The sequence below is a fragment of the Rhinolophus sinicus genome, linkage group LG04, assembly GCF_036562045.2.
Source record: "Rhinolophus sinicus isolate RSC01 linkage group LG04, ASM3656204v1, whole genome shotgun sequence".
Classification (NCBI taxonomy): Eukaryota; Metazoa; Chordata; class Mammalia; order Chiroptera; family Rhinolophidae; genus Rhinolophus; species Rhinolophus sinicus.
Genome location: NC_133754.1, coordinates 137529160 through 137547010, shown reverse-complemented (window position 1 = coordinate 137547010; position 17851 = coordinate 137529160). Strand labels below are relative to the sequence as shown.

Genomic DNA, 17851 nt, shown 5'->3' with positions numbered 1-17851 from the left:
TCAAATTTCACATAGTACTGAAAGCTAATGGCTAACGGAGTCTTGCTGAGTGTAAATTCCATATGAAGAAAGGGAGGAAGTCCTGATAAGGGACTATAGCTGCTCTTGTCCCTTTGGCATTCTTTTGTGAAGAAAGTATGGTCCATCCTTTGTGACCTAGTGTGACATTTTAAGAAGGATGCCCAGAGTGAGAAGAGTGGAAGGGAATGTACTCCGATGCAGCCAGCTTAACCCTCGCAGCTCTGCTTTAATGAACTGATAAGACACGGGGAGCTTTTAGAGTTACTAGGCCAGGGGACCTAGGAAGGCCTGAATCCTGCCTTAAACCAAAGCCACATCTCCTCACGAGGTTCCTGAGGGAGGCCAACACAAAGGAAAAAGCTGGGTGTATATCTTTTCTGTAACCCTGAGAAAGAAGAGTGGACCATGTCCACTCATGGCCCTTCCACTGCCCAGTGACGACTCCTATTAGCAAAACGGACCCATTCAGCATCCTGGAAGTCCTACCCGCTTGGATTTGCTTTCCCCCTTAGCAGGCGCAATAAAGGGCACGGGGACTTTTGTCTTCTTCATTCCTCTCCTAACAACCTCCAATGCCTTGATCTCCTACAACCTCCCACCTCTGTCCAGAAACCTCAAGTGACCACAACCCATTACATCAAAGGCCAAAATGGCACTTTCAGGCGCTCTCCATTTGGACCGTTCTTCCTTACAGTAAGAACTATGTCCCCATAACTCCTGTCTATTTTTTTCCTCATTCCACCCCCTGAAAGTCACACAGAACAACAACTTTTCCCAACCCTAATCTGTTTTGAGTTACACAATAGCTTTCAGATATTTGAAGGCGTGTGGTATGGAAGGAAAAGAAGGCTTGATCTGTGTGACCCTCAGGAAAATAACCAGCATCTGTGGGTAAGAGTTGCAGAAAGATATTGAACGAGTGCCTTGAGTTGGAAAATAAATCACCCTCACCCCCTGCCTAGGCTGACATCATAAGCTAAAGAAAAAAAGAAAATTTTCCTCAGCAGGTGTTTCCAGAACCAATTCTGGAATGTAACCCCCTTCCTTTTTAAAGAAAAACACAGGAAGAGTTCTGCTTCACTTAAATGCAAAAGTAAGGCTGCGGCTGAGGTCCCAGCCGAGACTGAGCATTTTGGTTGGCCCTCCGGGTCCCCATCCCAGGATTGCCTGGTACCACTATGCCCACTGGTTCTAAGAAGGATGCACTAGGGGTGCCAGGTGCCCTGGAAGGGTCTCAATGCTTGTGGGTGTTGTCCTTGGCCACAGGTATTGTGCTGGTGGTGAGCATCCAGCCTGGCGTCACCCAGAAAGTGGATGAAATTGACAGGACAGGCAGCAGCCCTGACGTCAGCACGGTGGATGCCATGTTAGACCTGATCAGGTGAGTGTCTTGCCAGCAGGGTGGCTTCATAGACATGTGACATCTGTGGTCACAAAGGCCCCTGTGTTTGGTTTAATGCTCAGCTGTCGTTGTCTTGAAATTTTTAATAATTTTTAAATTGTGCATTTTCATTTTGCCCTGGACCCTGCAAATTACAGGGTCAGTCCTGCTTGCCAGGTTGTGGTTCCAACAGGGAGCGGAAGGAACAGGCTCTTCTATCAGGATTCAGGATGGACAGAGATGCAGAAAGTATACTTGTTGCATTAAGATGTTAGGCCGGGTTACATGGTCGGTTCTGAAGCACACTTGAAGAAATAAATGTTTTAATTGTACAGGAAAAACCCTCTTATCTGAAGCATTCCAGGCTGGAAATTGGTTACGTTAATAGATAGCAATTAAAGCAGAGAATCATAAAATAATGACAGATATGCATTACATATTTTGTTTACACTTAAAACTTAAATGCATTTATTTGCCAATTTTTTAATGTAGGGTCAAGGTTTTTGAGTGTGTCAGTTGATTGTAATTTTATATTATTTCTGTTGCATATGCTGCCCTTATAAATGCATCATCTACAATTTCCAGATTCAGTTTCCATGAAATAGAGCAGGCAACTTGCAAAGAAAGCTGACTGCTGAATCCTTCCAGTTTTTATTTCAGTTGTCTTCCCACACCTAATTTAACCACAGAAATGTTAGTCATTTGTCTTGATTGAGTTTCCAGGCACTCAGCTTAGTTTTTATAGAAACCATACCTTCCATTTCACACTTATATTTCATTGATTTACATAATTTTCAATTCCGTAATTACGATGATAATTGCAATTGGCATAGAGAATTTGGCAAGAAATGTAATGGACTCTTGGTAAGCATACATTCTCGTCAATGAAAATAGAAATATGCAGAATCTTAAAGAGGTCTCTAACTGTGAGTGTCCACCTGCCAATACAGTGTTTCACCAAGGACAACAAGCGTATCGGTTACTCAGTGAATCAGTTAAGTGACGTTGATGAGGAGAGCGTTCTATACTTGTTTGAAACCTAACTGGGAAAAATAAATCTTAATACAAAGAAGTATTATGCAAGGGAGAAACCAGAGAACTAATCCTATGTTACACTCATTTCCACCATTGTACCAATGTGTTGGTTATGACAAACAAAACACTTTTGCCTTCACATAATACTGCTTTTCATGTCTCCAACAGGAATATGTTCCCTGAGAACCTTATCCAAGCCTGTTTTCAGCAGGTAATATTGACTTTTGCCCTCAAATTGCTCCCCTCTTCCCATTACCAAGTAAGATTTTCTTTTCCTGCTCTGACCCAATGAATGGAATTAGCCCATCAAAAATGGCAGGAAATGGACCTGTGAATGGAGGGATTTCGGGTGACTCCTCTGTTCCATATCCCTGGTCATTCCAGCCACAGTGAAGGCCCTGTTGTAGCTTGCCCTGCTCCCTTTGTCATTAAGCTGTTTTTCCCCCCAAAGAGCTCAAATGGAGCAAGTAAGGAACTTGTCAAACAAATGAGTGTTTTAAAATGTGGTTCCTAGTACCGATCTTTGGAGAACCACGTTATATTTGTGAAGAAACTTAGACTGTCTGCAGGTGCCATACAGTAAAAAAAAAGTAGTCCTCCATCTTCTCTTTCCTTTCCCTTGTGGGGAAATCAGTGTCTGACTCGCATGGGTGGTTAGTGTTCCTGGTATTTGGTCTTTTCCTTAATCATTCTCTCCCCATTGCTGGCACTCTACAGAGCAATGTAACAAAGCCGTGATTTTTTCTCTAGGAGATTTAACAATCTCTTCCCTCCATTTCCTTCAAGCCTTTTTCTCTCGTTTATCTATGCACTTAGACAGCTGAGTCTATCACACACTGCTGAATTCATTTACATAAATTACATGAACAGAGACCTCTGTGTGTACCAACAAAATGGCAATTAAACTGCTCCCTGCCGACCTCCAAGCAGCACAGAACCACCACTATTTCAGGGGTGCCTTTGCATTTCAGCCACAGTGGTCACTTGTAAGGTTCTCGGTGTTGGCAGAGCCTCGTAGGAATGACATGTATGCCTGGTGTCATGTATACTAGCTCTTTCTTAATTCTCTCGACTGAATCTGTGCAAAACCAGAAAGGGCTGAAGGAAGGGGATTCAACAGAAATCTCATGGAATAGCCCTAAAGGGAATGTTGATTTTGGAATAACCGTATAGTTGTTCATGTTTATTAAAGTCATAGTGACTACATTTATCAAAGTGATGAGGGTTTCTTCCAGATTACAAATAGTAAATGAATAAATAAACAGAAACAAAAAAAAACGATTGGCAGGATCCCTGTAGAGTCTGTCTGTTGACGCACCTACAAATAAAACCTATGCTTTCTTTCACATTATTGCTCCATTCATGTGTCCTTTATTATGGACGTGAGAGGACATTTTGACATCATTGAATGGTGGCTGTGGGAGTCAGCGGTTTGGATTTCTCAATTCCACTTTTGGTTCCAAAGCCTCATAAAAGGTACTGTCAAAACCTGGAGCCAATAGAACCCTCTGAAGTAGAACCCTGCAGTGGCCCTTGTTTGGTCCAATAACGTATTCCTGTGGTTTAGCCTCGGGTGCTCAACAAACTCTTCCTTCGTTTATTTCTTTGTCCTTTTTTTCCCTCCAACTTGCAGTATAAAACCATGCGTGAAGAAGTGAAGCCTCCCAGTGAGCCAGGGATGAACATAACAGAAGCATCTGTCACTCCTGCCATGACAACTGCTATTCCCAAGGTACCATTTCCTTCCTTTTCACCCGTGCTCCTTCCCCGGTAGGCAGAGGCTGAGTCGTGAGTCGTGAGCAGGAGGTGGAATACAGTCAACCCTCATCACTCTTGGGTTCCACATTTGTGAATTCACCTACACGCTAAAATGTATTTGCAACCTCAGAGTCAACATGCAAGGCCCGTTCGTGTCCTTTGTAGACACGCAAAGAGCAGTGAAAATGTGAAGTCAGCCCATGCACATGTTCCCAGCTGAGGCTGAACAAAGCAAAGCTCTGCCTTCTTGCTTCAGCTCTCGTACTATAAACAAATACACTTTTTGTTGGGTGTTTATGCCACAGTTTTCACATTTGTGTGCTTTTTCATGGTGATTTTGCTGTTTATATTTTTTTAATTTTTATTAAATTTATTAGGGTGATATTAGTTAGTAAAATTATAGGTTTCAGGCAGCCAGATGACGCAGTTGGTTAGAGCGCAAGCTCTGAGAACAGGGTTTTTGGTTCAATTCCCACATGGGCCAGTGAGCTGTGCCCTCCGCAACCAGATTGAAGACAATGAGCTGCTGCTGAGCCCCTGGAGGGCGGCCGGATGGCTCAGCTGGTTATACAATATGTGCTCTTAACAACAGGTTGCCGGTTCGACTCCTGCATGGGATGGTGGGTTGCGCCTCCCCCAAAACAAATATATATATATATATATATAGGTTTCAAATGTACAATTCTCTAATACATCATCTATATATTGCATTGTGTGTTTACCACCCAAAGTCAAATTTCTTTCTATCACCATATATTTGATCACCTATACCCTCTTTTACTCCCCTGTCCCTTACTCTCTGGTAACCACTAAACTGTTGTCTCTGTCTATGAGATTTTGTTCCTTTGTTTGTCTTGTTCCTTTGTTGTTTTTAGTTTTATATCCCACATATGAATGAAGTCATACGGTTCTCGACTTTTTCTGTCTGACTTATTTCACTTAGCGTGATAATCTCAAGATCCATCCATGTTGTTGCAAATGGCACTGTTTCATCTTGTCTTATGGCTGAGTAGTATTCCATTATATATATGTACCACATCTTCTTTCTCCAGTCATATATCGAAGTACACTTTGGTTGTTTCCATGTCCTGGCCACCATGAATAATGCTGCAATGAACATAGGGGTACATATATCTTTATGGATGTTTTCAGATTTTTTTGGTAGATACCCAGAAGAGGGATTGCTGGGTCATGTGGTAATTCTATTCTTAAGTTTGTGAGGAACCTCCATAGTGTTTTCCGGAGTGGCCATACCAATTTACATTCCCACCAGCACTGTATGAGGGTTCCTTTTTCTCCAGAGCCTCTCCAACACTTGTTATTACTTGTCTTATTGATAATAGCCATTCTAACAGGTATGAGGTGGTATCTCATTGTGTTTTAATTTGCATTTCCTTAATAGCTAGTGAAGTTGAGCATTTTTGCATGTATCTGTTGGCCATTTGTATGTCTTCTTGGGAGAAGTGTCTGTTCAGGTCCTCTGCCCATGTTTTAATTGTATTGTTTGTTTTTCTGTTGTTGAGTTTTATGAATTCATTATATATTTTAGATATTTGCCCCTTATCACAAGTGTTGTTCACAAATATCTTTTCCCATTTGGTTGGCTGCCTTTGTTTTGTTGATGGTTTCTTTTGCTGTGCATAAGCTTTTTAGTTTGATATAGTCCCCATTCATTTACTTTTGCTTTTACTTCCTTCCCTTTGAGGTCAAATTCATAAAATCCTCTCTGAACCCAACCAAGGTCCATAAGTTTAGTACCTATGTTTTCTTCTACACAATTTATTGTTTCAGGTCTTATGTTTAGGTCTTTAAGTTAATTTTAGTACATGGTGACAGATAGCAGTCTAGTTTCATCCTTTTGCATGTGTCTTTCCAATTTTCCCAGCATCATTTATTGAAGAGGCTGTCTTTTCTTCATTGTTTGTTTCTGGCTCCTTTGTTTCAAATTATCTGCCCATATATGTGTCAGTTTATTTCTGAGTTCTCAATTCAATTCCATTGGTGTATGTGTCTGTTTTTCTGCCAATACCCTGCTATTTTGATTACTGTTGCTTCGTAATATAAATTGAAGTCAGGGAGTGTGATACCTCTAGCTTTGTTCTTTCCTCTTAGGATTGCTTTGGATATTTAGGGTCTTTTGTGATTCCACACAAATCTGATGATTTTGTTGTTGTTCTATTTCTTTGAAAAATGCCATTGGGATTTTGATGAGGATTGCATTAAATTTGTATATTGCTTTGGGTAACATGATCATTTTAACTATGTTGATTCTTCCAATCCATGAACACAGACTATCTTTCCATTTCTTTGTGTCTTCTTCAATTTCTTTTAATAATGTCTCATAGTTTTCAGTGTATAGGTCCTTCACATCCTTTGTTAAATTTATTCCTAAGTATTTTGTTTTTTTTGTTGCAATTGCAAAAGGAATTGTTTTTTTCATTTCTTTTCCTGAAATTCCTGTTAGTATATAGGAACACAATGGATTTTTGTACATTGATTTTGTATCCTATAACTTTACTGTATTTGTTTAATGTTTCTAATAGTTTTTTGGTGGAGTCTTTAGGGTCTTGTATATAAAGAATCATGTTATGTGCAAAAAGTGACAATTGAACTTCTTCATTCCCAATTTGGATGGCTTTTCTTTCTTCTCTTGCCTGATCGCTCTGGCACGGACTTTAATACTACATCTGTGGTTCCTAAGTGCAAGAAGATTCTGATGTGCCTTAAGGAGAATATATGTTTGTTCCATAAGCTTCATTCAGGCATGAGTTATATACTATGTTGGTTGTGAGTCAGTGTTAATGACACAACAATATATATTAAACAAGGTGTCTTTGAACAGAAACATGCATAAAGCAGGTTATAGTGACAAAAATGTTGTGAACATTGGTTTCCAAGTATTTAATCATACATTTGCCCTAGAAACAGTGATTCAATATTCGCTAATTTAGTGTTGGTGACCACTAAACAGTAAATAACTACCGAGAATAATGAGAAGCAACTGAACCACGTAGAGAAAAGAAGGAGCCCTGTTGCCTGTATAGCTTTGCCACCCCTGAGAGTTGAGTTGGGCACCCCAGGAACTGCTTTAGATTTGCAGGATTACATGAACACAGAATGCAGGCCCACAATTTCTTATTCAAAACTCTCTGCCCAAAGGGCTTAGACAGCATAAATTGGTAACTACAATATTGCCATGGGGATATGAAAGACAGTTTGGGGAATATAATCAATAATGTTGTAAATACTTTGTAGGGTGTCAGATGGGCAAATGTCTTATTAGGGAGACCACTTCATGGACGATGTAAATGCCTGACCACTGCTCTGTACACCTGAGGCTGAAGCTGACTAATATTGTATATCAACTATAATTTAGTATACGTATAGTCACAGGATGTGGAGTACAGCATAGGGAATAGAGTCAGTGGAATTGTAATAGATATATACGATGTCATGAGGATAGTAGATTGGGGGTGGGGAGTTACACTTTGTGAGGGGTGAAATGTCTAACTATTGCATTGTTTTGTTCACCTGAAACTATAGAAAAAAACAACTCTGCCCAGATGTGGTTCAGAGTCCAGTTTTCGATGGGCCAGGAGGTGTGTATTCATGTTATACACCATCCATAAGGGGGATTGGCAACAACACTTACGAACCAAGCACATCAATATTTCTGCAACAAACTTATGAATATCCTGCCAAGTAAGAGGAATAGACAACAAGTAGTCTCGTCTCAGTTCAGGATACGTTTTGCCACCAAGAGTTTCCCATAAACTCATTGATAAAATCAATGGGTTTTGAGAGCTTTGGGGATTTCAGCATTGAAGACTAGAGTGTATGGTTCTTAAGTAAGACATCTGTAGTCCTGTAGTAGATTTCTCCTGAGTGTTCTCTGTCTCCTAACCTTCACACAGGAAGGAAAGATTGAAGGAAAAGAGCAATATTCAGTAGAATTAAGAATTCAAATTACGTAGGCCACAGGTGGCCCCCTGCTTCCTCCTGCAGAGAGCCTACCTCCTCTGACAGATCCAGTGGCCTTCCATGACCTGGCTCCTCCCTAGTTTCCATGCTCACTTCCCAGTGGCCCCCTCCATTCTATCCAGACCCGCCTCTGCCATTACTCCTTATTCCTGCCTTTTGATGTGGTTACATAAAGATTTTCTGAGCACCTCCCTAAGCCAGGCCCTGCTGAGCATTGGGGTTACCATAGCCAAAAGACAGATGTGGCATCTGCCCTCCTGTGAAGAGTGTTGCATATTACAATAGGGAAGAAAGGATGGGTAAGAATTATCCAAGCAGGGTGCGGAGGTCCAGAGTATGATGACTTTGCCTTTGCTTACCATTTTGCGGGGAGTATGTTTGCATCTCCTGGCTGCCTACTCCTCAGGTCTAGCTTTTCCTAACCTCACAGCCCTCAGTCGTGTCCCCAGTCTCCATATGAGGCCTATAACCCATAGCTTGCCTGTGCAGTTAATTACACACCATTTTGGCTCGCGTTTCTCATATAGTTTTGTCTTTCAGCTGCACTTTAAGACCTTATGCTGTAGCCAGTGCAGTTGGCTACAGCTGCTTGGTAAATATTTTTTTGACCATATCAGATCATAATTAAATGACTCGTACCCCAGGGGTTCATCAAGTTGCGTTGTCTCCTTATGAAATCTCTTGGTAAGTCTCATGCTGCACTACTCAGAATAAGTAATCACTCGGTAAATCACATGCTGTTCTTACCCAGGTAAAGCAAAGAAATGGTTCGCAGTAATAGGAATCTGATTAACTTCATGTCTCTAAAATCCTGTTGGTCATTCAAGATCATAGGCAGTAAAGAATGTTCCTGTGCTTCATTATCAGGATAAAACAGTAAAAATGTCCACACTGGTAAATATTTTGTGCTTCCTGTATTATTAATTCCTGTCTTTTTTTACACAGCCTCCAAATATAGTTAAAATAACCTTGAAAATTTCCTTGATTCTAAAGTTATTATTTTTTTATTAGTTTCAGGTGTACAAAACAATGTACTAGTTAGACATTAAATAAAACACTTATTATATTAGTATCTGATTAATACCCACCCCTCACAAAGTGATAACTCCCCTCCTCCAAGCTGCTACCCCTCTGACATCGTATATAGCTGTTACAATTCCATTAACTCTATTCCCTATGCTGTACTCCACATCCTGTGACTATATATATATATTAAATTATAGTTGATATTCAGTATTATTCAGCTTCAGCTTCAGGTGTACAGTGCAGTGATCAGGCATCTACATCAAGTGGTCTCCCTAATAAGACAAGTGTCCCTCAGTACCCTACAAAATCTTTACAGCATTATTGATTATATTCCTCAAACTGTCTTTTGTATCCTCATGGCAATCTTAAACTTTTTATTAAAAATGTAAAACATCCCAGAATAATAAATCTTCAAAAGAAATATTCAAATATTGATTTATTGAGAGAAAACGGAAAAAAAACACACACTTTAAACTTTAATGGCAGAGGGTGGGGGCAGTAAAAATGTGTTACATGTGTCGATGGGTTTTCTTTTGCTTTTTTTCTATTTGCCCAAGTTGACTCTGGTAGATCACTGGGTCATTATGTTTGGTTATTGCATCTTTTCATTTCAATGCCTGTATCTCCTAACAAGATTATAATCGTGCATCAATATATTTTCTTGATTTTTGATCCACAGAACGAAACAAAGGAGTACAAAGTCGTAGGCATGTATTCAGATGGCATAAATGTCCTGGGCTTGATTGTCTTTTGCCTCGTCTTTGGACTTGTCATTGGAAAAATGGGAGAAAGGGGACAGGTTCTGGTGGATTTCTTCAGTGCTCTGAGTGACGCAACCATGAAAATCGTTCAGATCATTATGTGGTAAGCAGACACCCGTTAATGCCAGCTTGCTGCCCCTGCCAACTGTCCCCTCAAAATTAGAACCAAGAGTCCTGAGTTTCTCCACTGGCGAGGGTGCACACTGACTCTCAGGACACTGGAGTATTAAATCACTCCACGTCCTACTTTTGTTCACTGACTTTCCCAAAGTTCCAACTATCAGCCAGTGTCTCTTCTACCGAAGCCCTTGATCATCTCACGCAGCCAGCATTCATGTAAGAAGTAACTATTGGAGGAGTAACGTGAAGCTGTTCTCTGCACATCAGAATACACAGTGCTTTCCTTATTAGGCCCCGGGCAGAAGTGATATTCAAAATACCTATAACTGATACATCGCGTGATCGCTAACGCATCCACATGAAAGCTGCCATTGGGTGAGCTTGGCAGTGGTGTCACTTAAGTATCTGCCTTGTCCCTGGAGATACCAAAAAATCCACCTTTCCTAGGAGACCTCTGCCCCACTTATCTCATATTGAGTTGTTTTACCATTATTTACTCCAAAGTATAGACATCGACGGTGATGTAAAGGATTCAGTTATTTTAGTCACTTAATCCCACTGAACCTCAGCTTCCTCATCTATGAAAAAGCATAAAATCTACTCATAAGGTTGGAAGAAACGCACTAAGTGAACTGATGCCTGTAAAATACTTAACCCAACACAAGGCTCCACAAACAAATGTAATGAGTGCTCCACAAACAGACTATGACGACCGTTTGCACTGCTAACTGTTGTTGATCCCGCTACCTGGAAAACAAGATGACCGGGGCTAGGAAGAGCCTAGGGACCATATTTGGAGCGGGCCACAGGGAGCTCCCACATGTGACAATCAGCAGAACGTCTATGTATGGGGAGCGAGGAGTATGTCACCAGTTTAAGCACACCTTCCTGCCAAGTCTGTCCCATTGTGGTAGCTTAGGTGGGGAGAACTGAGCATGCACACGGAGCCAGGTGGTCCAGCAGGGCCTGACGCCGAGGCCTTCACTTCACGTGGACCCTAGGCTCCTCCAGCTGCGAGTGTGTGCCAAGCCACGGTACCTCCCCCAGCTTGTCTCTTCCCCAGCAATCCCACCCTGAGAAAACACCTGCTGACGTTGTTGTGCTTACTTTCTAGTTACATGCCATTGGGTATTTTGTTCCTGATTGCCGGGAAGATCATAGAAGTTGAAGACTGGGAAATATTCCGCAAGCTAGGCCTTTACATGGCCACTGTCCTGACTGGGTATGTCACACTCAAGAAAGAGAAACCTCATTTGAGCCGATGGATTGCTGCTGAGAGGCTGGATTTCAGTTGGTGAAAATCGGCTTCTCTCCCACATGCAGGGAAAGATGGGGTTCAGCAATGAGAGAGGGGGGTGTGGGGAGTGGGAGGAGGGCTGCCCTTTACCAGCTGTACTGGAGGTGGATCGCACTGTGTTAATTGCCAGATCTTGGCAGAACAGCCTGGACCAGGCTTTGTCACTGCCTTTATTAGTTGTGTTCAAAAATTTTTTTAAAAGAAGAGCAAAACCCACTGGTATCCTCTCTTGGCTCTTTCCTGGCCTTCACTTCCTTAAGGACATAAATTAACCAAGCAAGTAAGAATAACCCCCATGGATCCAGAGTCCGAAAGAAATTAGACAGGGCCTAAATGAAATCAGACTAGAGCAAGTAGGAACATCATGGCTGGTTCGCTCTAACCCTGTTGGTGGGGCTGGTGACCACGGTCACCCATGCATCATCAGAGGGCCAGAGAGCATGCTGGGAAAATCGTCAGGCTGGTAGGAATTGTGTAAAGCAGGAAGGCAGCAGGAGACAGGTCATTTGCATATTTATTACAGCCCAGTTATTGATTCCTTCAAGGGAGATGTGGTGGGATAGGTTATAAATGGTGCCCCTGGATATCTAGCCGGATGTAGGATCCATCACATGTGCTGAGAAATATGGACCAAGAGAATGAGTAAGCATCAGCAAATTGATTCCTATGGATCAGTGCCCCCAAACACTGACTGCATTGCGGAGTTTCCATTGCACGGAATTGTTCTTAGTCCATGTTTATCAAAAGCGCAGTCCTGACAGCCAAGGGAGGAGAAGCCTGGGTTCCTACAGTAGGACGGCTGGTAAAATCCCAGAGCCCCAGTAAGGAAGGTGGGACCATTTGCCTCACTAGAGAACAGGGCTGTGCAGGCCATGATGTGGCTGGCGTTCGTTATGCTGAGCCATTTCATAACGGGCTTCTGCTGGTATCTGTTCTCTCTCCCTGTCTAGGTTTCTAACGGAAAACTAAAAGTTAGTTCCTCATAGTTGTTACACATAAGCTGTCTATCTAGAAAACCCTCTTTCTAGACCCCCAGGATCTGTATTTTCAATGACCATTTCTTATTATTTCAGTTTCGCATAACTGATCTTTAAACTCTGTTCAGTCACCACTTACATGGCATGTGCTGACGCGGTCTCATTTGTTAAGCCCCTGTTTTGTGTAACCCGTATATTTCCATGGGAAACAAGGAATCATTTTGGAAGGCAGGCGTAACAAAGAAAAGAGGGTCAGTCCTGATGTATGACTTTAGGAGAGCGGGGACTTCCTCCTCCTTCAGTCCTGACTCCCCTCTTAGATGGTGGGCGCCACCCAGCGAGATAGTGGCCTGTGGTCCAGGGAACAAAGGGCTGAGGGCTGTGAGAGTGGTTTGTATGGGGCCACAGAGTCACGAAGGAGAGAAGTGTCAGCTCAACCTGGGAAGGTGAAGGCAGACTTCCCAGAGAAAGGGGAAGTTTCACAGAGTCTTAGTGGAGGAACAAGAATCCAGTGAAAGGCAGCAGAAGGCAGTGAAAGCATTTTAGTGCGTATAGCATGAATAGCACATATAGGGCTTGGCAGCGAGATAGAGCTGTTTTTTGAGCTCTGAAATATGGCTTCAGCTACTGACTTTGCCACTAACTTTGACAAGATACGTACTTCATTTGCTGAGTGAGTCATATCCTCACATGTGGAATGGAGACATATTCCCACCCTACTTCTCATTTTCTCATTGGGTCAGTATGAAAGTTGAATGATATTATGAATAAAACAGCTATTTGAAAAAACAGCTTAATATAAAGAGGTGTTATCATCTATGAACCTGTTTCTCTTATTTACAGGCTTGCAATCCACTCCATTATAATTCTCCCGCTGATATATTTCATAGTCGTACGGAAGAACCCTTTCCGATTCGCCATGGGAATGGCCCAGGCTCTCCTGACAGCTCTCATGATCTCTTCCAGGTAAATAAAAGAGGGCCATCTAGGAGAAGTCTCGGAGCCAAGTCTTATCAACTCTCATCTCACTTTATGAAGCACTGGCTGCAGGTTGCGGGTTTTGTAGCTGCCTTTAATTCAAGAAATAATCTCCATATTCTCTGCCCATTTCCTTGAACATAGTTTTTCAGCCTATTAGATATTCGCTCCGCTCTTGGCATGGCCTGCAGCCCAGGAAGGGGTTATGGTGTAACTTGGAGCAGTGGCGAGCACAGCACCTTCTGATTCCTGCACCTGACAAAAGTGCCAGCATACTTTGGGCTCTTGTTTTAGTTTTTAGAATAGAGGTGTCTCCTCAGGCAGGGACTGAGGACCAGCATTCCTAGACCATAAGTTCCTTCCTCTCTTTTTTTTTTCTTTTTCAATTTATTGGGGTGACAATTGTTAGTAAAATTACATAGATTTCAAGTGTACAATTCTGTATTATATCATCTATAAATCCCACTGTGTGTTCACCACCCAGAGTAAGTTCTCCTTCCATTACCATATATTTGATCCCTCTTACCCTCATCTCCCACCCCCCACCCCCCACCCCCCTTACCCTCTGGTAACCACTAAACTGGTGTCTGTGTCTATGAGTTTTTGTTTCTCATTCGTTTGTCTTGTTCTTTTGTTGTTTTTGGTTTATATACCACATATCAGTGAAATCATATGGTTCTCTGCTTTTTCTGTCTGACTTACTTTGCTTAGCATTATACTCTCAAGATCCATCCATGTTGTCACAAATGGTCCTGTATCATCTTTTCTTACCGCCGAATAGTAGTCCATTGTGTATATATACCACAACTTCTTTATCCATTCATCTATCAAAGGACATTTTGGTTGTTTCCATGTGTTGGCCACCATAAACAAAGCTGCAGTGAACATTGGAGCACACGTGTCTTTATGTATAAATGTTTTCAGATTTTTTGGGTAGATACCCAGGAGAGGGATTGCTGGGTCATATGGCAATTCTATTCGTAATTTTTTGAGGAACCTCCACACTGCCTTCCATAGCGGCTGCACCAGTCTGCATTCCCACCAACAGTGTATGAGGGTTCCTTTTTCTCCACAGCCTCTCCAACGCTTGTTATTATTTGTCTTGTTGATGATAGCCATTCTGACTGGGGTGAGGTGATATCTCATTGTGGTTTTTATTTGCATTTCTCTGATGATTAGTGATGTTGAGCATTTTTTCATTTCTATTTGCCATTTGTATGTCCTCTTTGGAGAAATGTCTCTTTAGTTCCTCTGCCCATTTTTCAATTGGGTTGTTTTTTTGTTGTTGAGTTTCATGAGTTTCTTATACATTTCGGATATTAGCCCCTTACCGAGGGCACTGTTTGCAAAAATCTTCTCCCATTCAGTTGGTTGCCTCTTTATTTTGTCTATGGTTTCTTTTGCTGTGCAGAAGCTTTTAAGTTTCATATAGTCCCATTCGTTTATTTTAGCTTTTACTTCCATTGCCTTTGGAGTCAAATTCATAAAATGCTCTTTGAACCCAAGGTCCATAAGTTTAGTACCTATGTTTTCCTCTATGCAGTTTATTGTGTCAGGTCTTATGCTTAAGTCTTTGATCCATTTTGAATTAATTTTGGTATATGGTGACAGATAGCAGTCCAGTTTCATTCTTTTGCACGTGGATTTCCAATTCTCCCAGCACCATTTATTGAAGAGGCTGTCTTTTCTCCATTGTATGTTTTTGGCTTCTTTGTCAAAAATTATCTGTCCATATTTATGTGGTTTTATTTCTGCATTCTCAATTCTATTGCATTGGTCTATGTGTCTGTTTTTCTGCCAATACCATGCTGTTTTGATTATTGTAGCCCTGTAGTACAAGCTAAAGTCGGAGAGTGTGCCTTTCTCTCTTTATCACACAGTTCAGCCACACTGCCTGTCACTTTCCGCTGTGCTGAAGAAAAGAACCAGGTGGACAAAAGGATCACTAGATTTGTTTTACCTGTGGGTGCTACAATCAACATGGACGGAACCGCACTCTACGAAGCAGTGGCAGCTGTGTTTATTGCACAGTTGAATGGCTTGCAATTGGGCATTGGGCAGATCATCACTATCAGGTGGGACATGGTGTCACGTTCATTTGCATCTCTGTTGTTAGAATGGACTCTAGTGAAAATCATCAGTAAAGGAAGATAGGAACGGTCCAGTGGTGGACTGATTTTCTTGGTCTACAAAGGTCCTTCCCAAGACTAAACACAACGAGGTCACAAGTAGTAGACTCACGGTACACAAGATTTCTGCTTCAGGGTCTAGATAGCCAAAAGCATCACTCTGTTCTCAGTTCAGTGCACCCACTGGGTGCTAGGCACAGAGTAGGTACCAAGGACTCAAGGTTGAATGAGGGCCGGGCCCTACTTTCAAGGGGTTCCCAGTACGTAGGTAGGTAATGCAGATACCTGAATAGATGCTGACTGGTATGATGAAGGTTATAATAGAAGTTTGACTGGGAGGCACAGAGGGTGCCAGTGAAGGAAGGGTTGGCTCTACCTGGGAAGGTGAGGAAAGTCTTCCTTGAGGAGGGGCAATTTGAGCTAAGTTTTAGAAGACGAATAAGAATTTCATAGGAGAAGAAGGAAGCTAAGATCATTTTAGATCAAAGGAATGGCATGTATGGAAGCTTATGAGGTAACCATGGCCTAGTTACAGAACACAGATTATTTCGTATGACTGGCATAAAGAAATGAATTCAGGGATTGTATCATGAAAGGCTTTGTATGGGGAGCTCATGGAAGGGTCTTAGACAATCTTTCATATTATGGACAGATTTTTATTTTAGAAAGGTAACTGGCAATATGGTGAGTGGACTGGATGGGGGCAGAAACCATAAGATAGAAGACCAGTTAGGAGACTATTGCAAAAGTCCAGGTAAAGTATGAAAAGTCCTACATCAAGGCACTGACACAGGGAATGGAGAAGAGCTAATGCATTCAAGAGGCATCAATTAGATTGAGAGTGAGGGACGGAGAAAGGCTAGGATGACTCCCAGGGCTGGTGAATGGTTCTGGATCGGTGTACGGTACTTACCAGAACAGGGCCTAGTGTAAGAGAAGCACGTATAGATAGGAGGATAAAGAGTTTATACCTTTGACACATTGAATTCAAAATGCCTTTAAGACATCCCGATGGAAACAACAGTGAGAAATTGGTCTTGACTGGAGGTAACAGAAGTCAGGGTCATCCGCTTGATGGTGAGTCAGTTATCTGTGTTTGAATCTGAGCTTCACCATAATTAGCAGTGACCTTGGCCAAGTTACTTAAATTTTCTAAACTTCGGTTTTCTTACCTGTAAAAGGAGGATAATGATAGTATCTACATTTTATGCAACTAGTGATAATTAAGTCAGATGATGCATATAAAATGTATAGGATGGTGACTACATAGTGAGCACTCAGTTAATATTGGGAATGGATGACCTCACATGGGGAGAGTTTATAGAGAAAAGGATGAAGGACGGAGCCCTAGAAAATCCTAATATTAGAGGCAGGCTGAGAGGGGTGACCCCAAGAGGAAGAATGAGAAGAAAAGAAAGGTGGGAAGAGACCTTTGAAAACTTGGTGTCATGGAAACCTAGACGAGATTTTCAAGAATGAAATGGTCATTGAAGTCAAATACTACAGAGAATCCTAGTCAAGTGAAGACTGAAATTGTCTGTTCAAGTAGATGGTAAAAATGTCACCAGTGAATTTTGCCAAAATTGTCTCTCTGGAACAGCACTGTTCAATATGGTGGTAGCCATTAGCCAACACACAAATTGGACAGAGCAGACATAAAAGGTTCTATCATTCTAGAAATAGGTGCTGTCATAAGTTCTGTCATTATAGGAAGTTCTACTGGACAGTGATTTGAAGAGTGGATTGTGATTAGAGTTGATCAGAGACTTTAGTTCAGTTTAGAGTGGAAGTGCGTCCCCAAAACCGGACCCCTAAGCTTACACAAGGTTAAATCTGAACCTTTCAGAGTTAATTCACTGTTACATCCCCAGCACTTGGCACACGCAGAAAGTAAGTTCTAACAGTGTCCTCCCTCACACGGTACATTTTTTTTAAGTCTTCTCCAACGCTAAATCATAAAGTATTTATTGCATTTTGCTTGAAATTAACTGAAGAAGGTGAAAACTAGACCATTTGGCCCATCAACTGGGAAACTATACTGATGCTGCATGATCTGTTAAAGGTGTTAGTGGCTAAAGAAGCCTGTGCCAAAAGAGCTTGAGTCAAGTCCTGTACTTTGAACAGAAGCAAGTATGTTAAAATTGAAACCTTGAATCATGACTGAGGAAGTTCCCCGTATTATATTTTCATACTCCCAAGTGCCTTTTCCCACCTTCCTCACCTCAGGTTGTGGAACCCTGTCTGCACTGAACTGCTTTCAGGGAGTGGTTATATGAGGAGCCACTTGTTTCGGGTATTTGCCACATGGTGATGAATTCTCTCCTTCCCTCTTCCTCAGTCATAAGTTTCCTAGATCTTTCTGACCTTTTATTTATTTTTTTTTAACT

At 41.7% G+C, this 17851-nt stretch overlaps 1 protein-coding gene and 1 long non-coding RNA gene across 2 annotated transcripts in view; one reads left to right on the top strand and one right to left on the bottom strand.

The window, feature by feature from the left end:
• LOC141571121 (uncharacterized) overlaps positions 1-17851 on the bottom strand; it is a 73394-nt gene that overhangs the window by 42532 nt on the left and 13011 nt on the right. The window lies entirely within an intron of this gene.
• Positions 1-17851, top strand: part of SLC1A1 (solute carrier family 1 member 1) — a 75591-nt gene that overhangs the window by 50977 nt on the left and 6763 nt on the right. The window contains exons 4-10 of the mRNA XM_019729921.2: positions 1288-1402; positions 2606-2648; positions 4071-4169; positions 9882-10066; positions 11198-11305; positions 13201-13323; positions 15216-15410. Coding sequence (XP_019585480.1) covers positions 1288-1402; positions 2606-2648; positions 4071-4169; positions 9882-10066; positions 11198-11305; positions 13201-13323; positions 15216-15410 — 868 coding nt within the window. The remainder of the gene's footprint in view (positions 1-1287; positions 1403-2605; positions 2649-4070; positions 4170-9881; positions 10067-11197; positions 11306-13200; positions 13324-15215; positions 15411-17851) is intronic.